The sequence below is a fragment of the Dermochelys coriacea genome, chromosome 7 (genome assembly GCF_009764565.3).
Source record: "Dermochelys coriacea isolate rDerCor1 chromosome 7, rDerCor1.pri.v4, whole genome shotgun sequence".
NCBI classification, from domain to species: Eukaryota; Metazoa; Chordata; order Testudines; family Dermochelyidae; genus Dermochelys; species Dermochelys coriacea.
The window spans coordinates 122,451,506-122,463,971 of record NC_050074.1 but is presented as its reverse complement, the minus strand read 5'-3'; the positions used below and the strand labels follow the sequence as shown (position 1 = coordinate 122,463,971).

The following is a 12,466-nucleotide window of genomic DNA, read 5'->3' as shown; positions in this document are numbered from 1 at the left end:
GACAAAAATGCACACCAAACATATATCTTTCCTGGTTCTAGATAAAATATTGTGCAATGGGACAGGCTGAAATCCAACAACAATTTAGATTATTTGTTGAGTGCCGACAATGTGCTTGTTGCTGCACAGCACACAACAAATGAAGACAGCCCCTACCTCAAAGAGTATAAAACCCAGAAAACACACAGAGGTGGCATTGCCTGGGAAAGCCTGAAGCATAGAAGATAATGTCTGTTTGTTCAGATGTTTTCAGTTATGTTTATTCTCATAGGAACTACCTTAGTGGATCAGACCAATGATCTGTCTTGTCCAATATCCTATCTCCAACAATGGCCAGAACCAGCTACTTAAAGGAAGACACCTTGTAGTGGGCAATTATAGACTATCATGCCCACAAAAAAGTTTCCTCCTAAACCCTGATAGCTGGAGGATGGCTTATGCCTCAGAACAGAAGATTTCTCCCTCTTTCAAAGCTCTTTAGTATTTACTATAACAACTCTTGGATATCCTTGTTATTCATATTGCCATTATGAAAATTGAATATTTATTTCTCCCATGCTTTCTTTCTCTTAACCAGTGTCTGAGACGGAACAGCACTTTGTGTCTCATATCATGACCAATTATTTTCTTTCGTAGCTTCTCGTGAGGGACACTTTGTCAAAGGCCTTTTGCAAATCCAAATAAATTATGCCTACCAGTTCTTACGCATACTATTTTATTGAAATAGTCAAAGAATTCCAATACATTAGTGAGGGACAATTTTCTTTTGAAGAAGCTGTATTGGATAGATTCTACCATATCATGATCATCTAGGTGTTCTATACATCTGTTTTAAAATCTTTGCAAGATCAATAAAGTATCAAAAAAGATACTTTGCACTTTTACCCTTTCTTTTCATTAGATGGGTCTCTAATTAGTTCATTGAGCTTCATAATACCCTAGAAAGGTAGAGAAGCACTATAAATCTTCATTTCATGTACAGAGAAACAAGCGGAGAAAGCTAAAAGGACTTGACTGATAAATGACTGACGATTATTCAAGTGAGTAGCAATTAGTATGTCACAGATAAAATACTGCGCATTTCTGAACTATGTAGTACTGGAATTTATTTGTTGCATTTTCATACTGCAAGACCATCCCTAGTTTTCATTAAATATCTAAAAGGTCATGACATATCTATTACATGCACGCACAAAACCAAAACAATTCAAAATAAATCTCAATAACTTGAAACTGAGAGTTCAGGTCATTTTGGCATTTCTTTCAACAGTGAACCACTATTTCAAAAAGAAAGACTACTGTTAGGAAATATTTAAAATTTTATCTTTTTGTAATACTGTACTTATTCCCCCAAAGTAAAGTAATAATAAACTCACCAGGTTTGGGTACTTCTAGACCTCTTTCTTTATAGAAATCATGCATCTGCTTTTTCTCTCCTGAAAAAATACAAAATACATTGTAAACTGGGCTTTGTTATCTATGGCAAATATGATATCAGGCTGTCTAGTTTTCAATAGCTGCTTAAAGAATTTACTAGAATAATTCCAATTAGCATTAATAGGGGCTTCCCAGGCATCTGTGAGACAGCAGCCCCCTTAGTGTTTCATATTAGAGACAAATTATATTAGATTATGTGCAACAATTTAGTACTGTACAGTCTATTAACAAATATAACCAGGACTTGGAAAATTGCCACAGAATATTTTTTTTTTATACCAAATGCTGTATACTATTCCTTAGCTTAATCATACCTGAGAAACAGTTACTTTGCTCCAACAGCTTTGAAAAGTTTGTGGACTTTTGTTATTGTAGATATACAAAAAGAGCTCATGTTTTAATGGTGCTTCAAGCCGATGTAGATGATCATCCATGATGCATACTGGCATTTAAAGCATTCCAGGGAGATAACCCAGATGGCAAATGGTCATTTGCATTTAATCAGACAATGCTTGAACATTATTATATTACCACCATATCATCACCTTTGTTGGTGTCTAGCTAAGATTGCTCAACTGAATTCCTTATCAAGGCATTCACTGAACAGCCAATAAATCACGAGAGCCCTGCGCGGATACAAATTTATATCTGCGGAACTGCAGGGCTGTACCGGGAACTGCAGTGGCAAAATGAGCAGCACGACAGGCCACTGCTCCCAGGAGCCAGCACCCTGTGCCAACAGCTCCTCCGGCATAGCTGTACCACTCGCAGCCACACCTCCAGCCCTGCCCACTGGGGCAGACATCAAGCTCGCTGACAGTTGCCCCTGGTTGCACTTATGTTTTCAAGCAGCTTGCATGCTCCGAGAGAAGAGTCCCTTCCATGCAGTGGTCTGCGTCTCCTGTCCGGGGCAGGGGCAGGGCTGGGCTGTGAGCAGTACAACCATGCTGGAGGGCTGCCCGCACGAGCTATGGCTGCTGGGAGTGGCAGCCCCACGTGTTTCTCCTTTCGCTGCTGTGTTTCCCAGTAAAGCCCTGCAGCTCCGCAGATACTGATTTACATCCGCGGATATACATTGATTTCCACACAGGACTCTATAAATCATCAACTAATCCGCCATTCATATCCACACATTCCTTATCACCCCAAAACATCGTAACAACCAAATACACTCACAGACTCTTCAGCTCTAACCAACCAAAATACACACATCCAATTCCTCACAACAGCACTCAGATGAATGGGGGAAAGCAAAGCTCGGCAGGTGGTATGTTGTGAGAAGGGGGTTAAGCTTGGGCTACGCTACAGAGTTAGGTTGACATAAGGCAACTTACATCAACCTAATTATGTCAGTGTCTACACTACAATGCTGTTTAAGTGGTCCACTCCACTGACATAATAACTCCACTTTCACAAAAGGCATAGAGCTTATGTTGATGTAGTTAGGGCAGTGCAGTATCTGTGTAGACACTGCATTATTTACATTAGCTGCTGGCTGTCAGCCCCACGGGGGCTGACAGCTGGACCCTTGCCTGCCCCGCCCAGTGCTGACAGCCCAGGTCACAGGCTCACAGCTGTGAGCCTTTCCCATCACGACACTGACAGCCCAGAGCCTTGCTGCCACTTCTTGGTGAGTGATTTGGTGGCAGGGAGAACTGCCGCTCAAGCTCTCTTCCCCCTGTCCCATATCCCTCACAAGGAGGCAGCAGCAGGGCTCCCAACTGTCAGTCCTGGCAGCAGGGCTCACACCGGACACTCTTCCCCTCCCGCAACAGGACTGACAGCTCCAGCTGTGAGCTGCAGGGGGTGCAATTTCACTGTAGTAAGCCTACCAGGAGTGAAATTGACATTCGTGTCAGTTTCACAGCTGCTATTATTTCACATTTCCTCTCTGGCTCCAGCTGTCAGCCTAGGGGGCTCCAACTGCGAGCCCCACATGGGGCTGATAGCCCCAGGGTAGCGGCAGGGAGCTCCAGCTCTGAGCTCCCTGTGGGCTGACAATTGGAAGCAAAATGTGAAATAATAGAAGCTGTGAAACTGACAAGAATGTCAATTTCACTCCTGGTAGGCTCCCTGCTGTGGAGTTGAGTCCTGTGCAGGCTCACAGCTGGGGCTGTCAACAAGGGGGTGGGAGGCAGACTCAGAGCTCTGAATCTGGCACCTGGATTTGTTATATTTAAAAATATGCAGATGTGTGCATGATGTCTGGAGTTTGTGACAACTGTGGTTCTTTAGATATAGGGAGCAAAACAAAAACAAATACAAAATCCACACACTAGTTATAGTGCGGTCCAAATTTCAAAGAGGGGGCATTTTAAAATTTGTCCACTGCCAATGTTAATAAACCCGTGAGGAAAAAGATATTATGGAACATTCAATTGTCCCCTGGAGAGTTAGTGTGCAAAGTTTTGTGTGGAAGGCCTGGAAATTAAATGCAATTACTTAAAACTGGCATACAGGGATTTTACAAATCTCAATACAAGCTTAACTATGGAGTCATAGAATCATAGAAGATTAGGGTTGGAAGAGACCTCAGGAGGTCATCTAGTCCAACCCCCTGCCCAAAGCATGACCAACACCAACTAAATCATCCCAGCTAGGGCTTTGTCAAGCCGGGCCTTAAAAAACTCTAAAGATGGAGATTCCATCATCTCCCTAGGTAACCCATTCCAGTGCTTCACCACCCTCCAAGTCATTATTGATACCATCATAGTGACTACAGTGGGTGACCACATCATGTCAGAGGACAGAAGTTTCACTGTGTTCATGGACTGTGTGTAATAGCATCTTAGCAGTCTGACAAACACCAATCTGTGTGGCTAGTAGGATTTATGGACAATGCAAAACTAGTTTTTAAGAAAAACATTTAAGTTTGACCATTTTAAGGAGCTGAAATGCGGAAATACAGTGTTCTGAATTAACTGAATGCATCTGATGAAGTGAGCTGTAGCTCACGAAAGCTTATGCTCAAATAAATTTGTTAGTCTCTAAGGTGCCACAAGTACTCCTGTACTTTTTGCGGATACAGACTAACACGGCTGCTACTCTGAAACCTGAATTAAAGTGGCTACCAGCTTGTCAGTTCAAGTCCTTCCTATTTATTACGACACCAGGATGGTAATGGAGTGAAAATAGACTTACTGTCCTCCAGATTGACAACTAATTTATACACTATGTCTTGTAACTGACGATCCAACCTAACAAGAAGAAAAAAAGAAGGGGAATGATCCTTAGTTAGGCAGGACACATTCGCACAATAACATGGACATCTTTTGGGTGTAATATAAATACACTTAAATTAATCATAACATTTTTGTAGAGGAGCTAAATATATTGCTGAACACAGTACACACCAACAAGAAAATGACAAAGCACCGAACTTTCCCTGTCTGCGTTCAGCTCCTGGCTATAGCACCTCAGGAAAATAAACCGCTTGAGCTGAAAATGCATCTTCAGAGAAGGAAGAAGAAATCTGCAGTATATTTTCAAAGCTATTGTCAAGTATCTTAGGCTTGCAATATAGGTTTTGTTAAAGTTATATAAAACCAAATGGAAGATTAAGTTGGGAACCCCGGCCAATGGGAGCTTCGGGAGAGGTACCTGGAGGAACGGCCAGGGCAACACACAAGACCCCTGTGCCCCCACTCCTCCAGGTCCCGGCCGCTTCCTGGAGCGGCACAGGGGCAGGACAGGGCAGGGCTGGCAGGGAGGGAGCCTGCCCTGCCCCTGGTGTGCACCGGGCTGGAGCTGCTCTAGGTAAATGCTGGGGGGGTTGGGGGGGGGCCGCGTGGAGCTGGTGGACTGCAAAAAATAACCTCGCGGGCCACGTGTTTGAGATCCCTGTTCTAAACAAACACAAAAATCTAAATATTACAGGTAAATATAAATGTTTTAAACCTGTGTTTCTTTAACATTAAAATAATAAACTAAAATAACAGCAATAATAGAGATACTCTTATTACCTGATATTATAAAGAGGTTGTGTCTGATGTACAACAATGTTGCATTTTGGACATCTGTTACTGTAGTAAAAATGTCTTACTATGCAGCTTTTACAGACTGTACAGAAAAAAAATTGAAAAGCCCATTATATTGAAGCAATTGTTTACAGAAGATAATACAGGAGGAGTAATTAGTTTGAGACAGTGCTCAGACAACAGCAAGGATATGAAAATAAATTAAGCAAAATTAATTAAGTCAATTTAATTTTTATGTAAACTTTTCACATGTTGGCGACATTAACGTTAGAGTGAATTTAAACTCAGCATCAGTTTAGTGTGAATTTTTAACCCTAATCCTAAATTCCCTCTAAGCAGCATGGCCGCACAGCGGCCTATTAAGCTCCACGCAGGGGCTCAGAGCCAAGGCAGGGAGAGGCGCCTGTTCCCCAGCACGGACCTATTGCAGCTGGGAGAGGCGCCTGTCCCCCAGCACGGACCTGTCGTGGCTGGGGGAGAGGCGCCCCTCCCCTGGCCCCAACATGTACCTGCCCCAGACCTGCCGCAGCCGGCGGAGAGGTGCTCTTTCATTAGACCCAACCTAGCCACAGCACAGACCTGCTGTGGCTGGGGGAGAGGCGCCTCTTCCCTGCCCCCAAACCCAGGTGCTGCTGTGCGGAGAGAGAGCTGGTAGGAATCCTCTCTCCATGCTGAAGCCTCTGGGCAGCCTGCACTCCTCATCCCAGAGCCTGCAACCCTAGCTGGAGCCCTCACCCCCCGCATCCCAGCACTCTGCCCCAGCCCTGAGCCCCCCTCCCACACTCCAAACCCCCCGGACCCACCCTCACCACATGAATTTTGTTATGTGCACCAACATGGAGATGATGTGTCACACATTACCTCCATATTGGTGCACATAACAAAATTCATTCCACACATGCGTGGGAAAAATTAGAGGAGACACTGCCCTAACCCATTCTTCTTTTCAAGGCATTGTACAGCTTTTCCTGGTATTTCAAAACAGCAAACAACCTCACTGGCTGCTACAAGTTAGTGGTGAATTACTAACAGTTTTGGCTTTTATATTAGAAATTGATTTCTCTGCTTTTATGGACCTCTGTCAGCAACAGAAGTTGGCAGAGAAAAAGATGTCTCTGTTTCCCAATGAGACAAGATGAATCTTTCTAGTAGCATGTTTGGTTGAGAAAAGGCTGTTTGGAACATTAAAAAGGGCAATCCTCAACAACGCTACCAGACCTATTTAAATAAACCACAGCTTTTGGCCCATCCTGACAGAAAATACAGGAATCTTGAACAGGCATTTCTGAGCCTGCTACAGACAAAAACTTTCTGTTGATCTCCCAGAAACACTCAAGAGCCCTCAGCCCACGGTAAGGAATAAGCAGCAAATACTGCCATTTTAGACAGGCAATTCCTAGTGTGAGGACATGAAAATCTCACTCATCATGTTTTGGTAGCTGATCTCTCTCTAAATTTGAAACTAAATTCTTAAAAAGGCTAACATGGATACTTACATGTATGAAGACACTCTGTAATGGTCGTGGCATCTATAAAATAACCTTTGCAGATGGAACACAAGATGTAAGGCGTCAACTCAGACAGGTTTATCATGCGCTATGAATACAATTGAAATTGTTTGAGAATACAGGTTAAAGCAAGAGATTTCTCACTCCAGCTTCTCACAACCTCAAGCCACATTAAAAATGGAAAGATGTGTGTCAATATGCAGCACCTGGATCAACACTGCATGGCCCTGAGCAGCAATACTACTTCAAATGCAGCTCCTAAAGGTTCCCGTCTATTTTTCTGAATTGACCTTTCTGCAAACACAGCAATTCAATTTATTTCACAAAGCACTTCTAAAATGCAAATTATAAACAGCTCCTTTGGGTGTACTGTACTGTACATACTCAGAGAATATGGCACTTTACCAGTATTAATGAAGTGCAGGATGAAAGCAAGCTAAAATCTTTATCTGAGGAGCGTGCAATAGACTGTTTAACGGGCCATCAGTTTCTGAATCTGAGAAAGTGCTGGCCTTTTGTTTCAACATGTATTTAGGTTCACATAAATACATATTAAGGCAGGGACTGCAATTATACCGCACTGGATTTTGACTAAAAAAGTACATTTGCCAGGGAAGTAGAGAGGTATAAGGGAGGAACAAATCCACCAGCTCTTTTCTGACAGAAATTTGTTACTCTGGGCCAGAATGCCTTTCCTTCACAGGACTGGTAGGGTGTCCATCCTGAGATGCAGACTTTTCAAGAGTGTAGTCACAATTTAAGGTGTAATATTTAAATAAACGAACTCCTCCAGTCTAGTCCAAGTCTCCTGCATCATCATTCACCTGCCCCCTTGCCCGCAACTAGTCGTTCTGGGACCTCTGACCCACCATCATCGGCAACTTTTCAAACACTTTCAACCTTATACCCACTTCCTGTCCTTTCTTCCCTCTCTTTCATGGAAATGAAATGAAATGCTGGAAATGGCCCACCTTGATTATCGCTACAAAAGATTTCCCCGCCCGTCCCCCGCTCTCCTGCTGGTAATAGCTCACCTAACCTCATCACTCTTGTTACAGTGTGTATGGTTACACCCATTGTTTCATGTTCTCTGTGTATATAAAATCTCCCCATTGTATTTTCCACTGCATGCATCCGATGAAGTGAGCTGTAGCTCACGAAAGCTTATGCTCAAATAAATTTGTTAGTCTCTAAGGTGCCACAAGTACTCCTGTACTTTTTGCGGATACAGACTAACACGGCTGCTACTCTGAAACCTTTCATGAAGATGTTCATTGTCTCCATTCCTTCTGTACTCTCCACTATCCTGATTCATTCCATCTCACCAACCTTTGGATACTCCTAAAATCTGCTTTCTCTGGTTTTATTCCCATGCTCCAAAAGTCTCTGAAGAAATTCTCATGTCCACTTAGACTTCCTTCACTACAACATCATTCTACCCCTCTTTGCTTCTGCCATCTTCCTTGTCAAACAGCATTAATTCTTCACTCTCATAGATTCCAAAGCCAGAAGGGACCAACGTGATCATCTACTCTGACTTCCCATATAACACAGGCCAGAGACTTACATGGTCATCGATTCCCATGCCAGCTCTGTCCTCCTTTGTCATGGCTGACAATGCCATCATCCTCTTGGTCACTCAAAACTTGGGTATCATCCAGAACTGCCTTCTCTCTAACCACACACATCACGGCTATACCAAAAGCTCACCTCTGCTTATTCTCTCTGTATACATTACTAAATCTCTCATCCAGGGCATTGTATCCTAGCTTAACTATTGCAACCTCACCCTTTCCCAACTTCCTGACATCCACCTGTTCCCCCTCACGTTAAGCATGCTAAATTCTATCTTGATCCAAACAGCCAAGCCATGCTGCACAATGAGTGCTCTTGTCTCACCTAGGCAGTCTCTCTGTACGAGGGCTTTGATGGAGATAAAATATTACATCTTGGGAACTGTTGTCAAGATTACTCCTGCGGGCATTCTGTGCCAAAAATTAAAAATTCAGCGCCAAAAAAATTAAAATTCTCCACACAATATTTTAGAATTCTGCAAAATTCTGCAAATTGTATTTGTCAAATAAATGTGGAGGCTCCAGCATGGCATTGAGGAGCACAGGACACTGGCTGCACAGAGGTGGGAGATCACTGTGCAGCTCTTCCCCTACTTCCCCCAGACACAGCCTCAGCGGCGAGGCTGCACCCAACCCTGACACAGTGCAAGGATGGGGCCTGCCCCAGTAAAACCCCAGAACCCTGCCGTTCCATGCCAGGTGCACCAGATAGTCTCAGCAAGGCAGGATCCAAGTGTGGAGGGGTTTAATGTGTGGGAATCCAGGTATGGGTTGAGAGGGGCAATCTGGGTGGGGTGGCTCAGTGGGCAATCCAGGTGTGGAGGGGATCTGGATGCACGGGGGCTTGTTGGAGGGTTCTGGGTCCAATGGTAATGGAACTCTGAAGGGGGCTCCGGGTGAAGGTGGTTGGGGCTCAGCTGGAGGGAAATGGGGGGAATAGAGCTCGGCAGGGGGGTCTGGGTGTGGGGGCGGTCCAGATGCTGGGGAGTGGGGCTCAGTGGAGTGGGGATCCAGGTGCAATTGGTTGTGGCTTGGTGGGGATGGGGATCTGGATGCGAGTGGCTTGTCAGGGTGGTCCAGGGGGAGCGGGGCTCATCCGGGAGGTTCTAAGTGCAGGGAGTGAGGCTCGGCAGGAAGGTCTGGGTATGAGGGGGTCTGGATGCATGGGGGTTGGGCAGATAGGGGAGCAGCTCCCTGTACAGGGATCCTTCCCCCTTCAGCTGAGGAGCGATGGGTGCAAGAAGCGGGGGGGAGAGGGGGAAGAGTTTGCAGAGCTTCCTGCAGCTGGGGGGAGAAATATGGAGGTGGGTTTGACCCAGCCCTGGATGCTGTGCAAAGGAAGAGAGGATCTCGTCCTCCCAAGCCCAGCCTGGACTAGCAGCTGAGCCTGGCACAGGGTAGGAGCCACCAGCCAGGTCTTCCCCAGTTCTGCCTCCTGCCCCATAGTGATTTGCCTCTCTGCCGGCTGCCCTGGGCACCCAAAATATACTGCTGGGGAGGGCTGCATGACTGCTCTTGTGGCTTCCCTTTGCTTCCCAATCAGAAAGTCATTTTTCTGCGGGAAAGCAAATAAATCTGCAGGGAACATCAATTCTGTGCATGTGCAGTGGCACAGAATTCCCCCAGGAGTACACAGGCTGCACCTCCTGCCTGGCTCAAGCCGGAGAGTAGGGCCTATCAAGAGCCGGGCTGCCTCTCCCGCCTGGCTCAAGCTGGACAGCTGGCATTTCTGAGATTCAGGCCATAAGAACAACCATACTTGGTTAGCCCAATGGTCCATTTAGCCCAGTATACTGTTTTCCAATAGATGCTTCAGAAGAAATGAACAGAACGGGGCAATTAGAGAATGATGTTGTCCCCTTCCTCTTCTGAGCCAGACCACCCCTTGCTTGGCTTGAGCTGGAGCAGAGCCTGCCAGGAGCTGCTCTTAGTTAATACTGTGTGCACCTCTCCTGGGGTTTAAGGCAGAGAGGTGCATGTTGGATGCAGTGGAGAGCACCTCCTCTGTGCTCCAGGCACAGCAGTGCATGCTGGGAACTATCACCTCCTAAAGTAGGGGGCACCTCCCCTGCTCTCCATGCAGAGCAATGCATGCTGGGAGTATCCCTCATGAAGTGGGGGCCCTGCTCTCTAGGCAGAGCAATGCATGCTGGGAACTATCCTCTCATGAAGCAGGGGCATCGCTCTCCAGGCAGAATGGTGCATGCTCGGAGTATCCCCTCATGAAGCGAGGGCCCTGCTCTCCAGGCAGAGTGGTGCATGCTGGGAGTATCCCCTCATGAAGCAGGGACATTGCTCTCCAGGCAGAGCAATGCATGCTAGGAGTATCCCCTCACGAAGCGGGGGCCCTGCTCTCCAGGCAGAGCGGTGCATGCTGGGAGTATCCCCTCAGGAAGCGGGGGTCCTGCTCTCCAGGCAGAGTGGTGCATGCTGGGATTATCCCCTCATGAAGCAGGGACATTGCTCTCCAGGCAGAGCAATGCATGCTAGGAGTATCCCCTCACGAAGCGGGGGCCCTGCCCTCCAGGCAGAGCGGTGCATGCTGGGAGTATCCCCTCACGAAGCGGGGGCCCTGCTCTCCAGGCAGAGCGTTGCATGCTGGGAGCTGCTGTCGCTATTGGGTGAGGTTGGTGGTCACATGGGCCTTGTCTCGAGGCGCGATTGGACCACCCTCCCTGCCCGCTCTGCCCAGCCCGGGCCTTGGTGAGTGGTGGCCCCCCCATTACCTCACGCTCAGCGTCCGAGTCCAGCTCCCCCTCCTCCTCTCGGCAGGCCCCAAAGCCGGCCCCGGGGCCCCCCTCCAGCTCCTCTTCCTCCAGCTCCTCCTCCTCTTCCTCCCCGCTGGATTCAGAGCGGCTCCTCTCGAAGTCGAACTGGAGGGAGCCGGCCCCAGAGCAGCCAGGGGCGCCCCCGACCTCCAGCTCCTCCTCGCCCGGCCCTAGGCCCGCCCCATCCCCGCCGGACAGGCCCGAGATCACCGAGCCGACGTCCACCTCCATGTCCATGGCTGCGGGGGGAGGAGGGACCGCTACCGCGGGATCGGCAGCCAGGCGCCAGAAGGGACGACGGGAAATGTAGTTCTCAACCCCTCTTCTTCGCTCGCCGCTCCGCCGAGACGGCGCGTGCGGCAGTGCGCATGCGTGATAGCGACGTGAAGAAGCACGCCGGGAATCGTAGTGTACTTCGCCTCGATGAGCTTGAGACTGTGCACATGCGCAATGAACGCTCAAGGGATGCTGGGAAATGTAGTTTTTAAAATTGCATTGCTCTTTCTGCCCACCCACCTTTCCCTAGCCAAGAATTAAATGTCAAGCTACGAAGTGGGCATTAAAGGGCATTAAATAGCCCCTGGCAACACATGGGTCACAAAATCCTTCATTCCAGAGAGGATTTTGCTATCTGCCCTTAAAATTAATAGAGACAAGGTTCGGGATGTAATATCTTTTATTGGACCAATGCTGTTAGTGAAAGAGACAAGATTTCAAGTATACACAGAGCTGTTCAGGTCTGGGAGAGATACTCAAAGGGAGAGCTTTGGGATGGCAGTCTAAAAGCCAAAGACAGCACCAGCAGAGGGGCAGACGCTGCCATGTCTTAACATATAGTGCAAGCAAAAAGAAAAGGAGTACTTGTGGCACCTTAGAGACTAACAAATTTATTTGAGCATAAGCTTTCGTGAGCTACAGCTCACTTCATCGGATGCAAGCAATAATGGTGACAGATGAAAGAAATGGGAGTGGGAGGAGACAAAATGCAATCCCTATCTGGGAAGACAGTGCAGATTTGGTCCTGATCCTGAAAGTTTCTCCGGCTGGTCAAATTATGTCATTCGGGCTCCGCACAGGGGCAAGGGGCGGATGTCATGGAACAATTGGCAGGATCCAGGCTTAAAGACAAGGAAACGCGAGCTGGACATCTCTTCCTATAGAGCACTGGCAGAGCATGACACCCCGCTGCCGTAAATCCATAC

The 12,466-nt window shown here is 47.1% G+C and overlaps 1 protein-coding gene across 1 annotated transcript in view; it reads right to left on the bottom strand.

Annotated features, from left to right (window-relative positions):
- The window catches only part of PCGF6 (polycomb group ring finger 6), a 55,591-nt gene extending 43,867 nt beyond the window's left edge, over nt 1–11,724 (bottom strand). The window contains 7 exon segments of the mRNA XM_038408124.2: nt 1,377–1,436; nt 4,579–4,634; nt 5,400–5,496; nt 6,911–7,010; nt 11,223–11,543; nt 11,546–11,644; nt 11,647–11,724. Of these exon segments, the coding sequence (XP_038264052.2) occupies nt 1,377–1,436; nt 4,579–4,634; nt 5,400–5,496; nt 6,911–7,010; nt 11,223–11,543; nt 11,546–11,644; nt 11,647–11,709 (796 nt within the window). The 5' untranslated portion in view covers nt 11,710–11,724.
- Nucleotides 11,725–12,466: the final 742 nt, after the last annotated feature.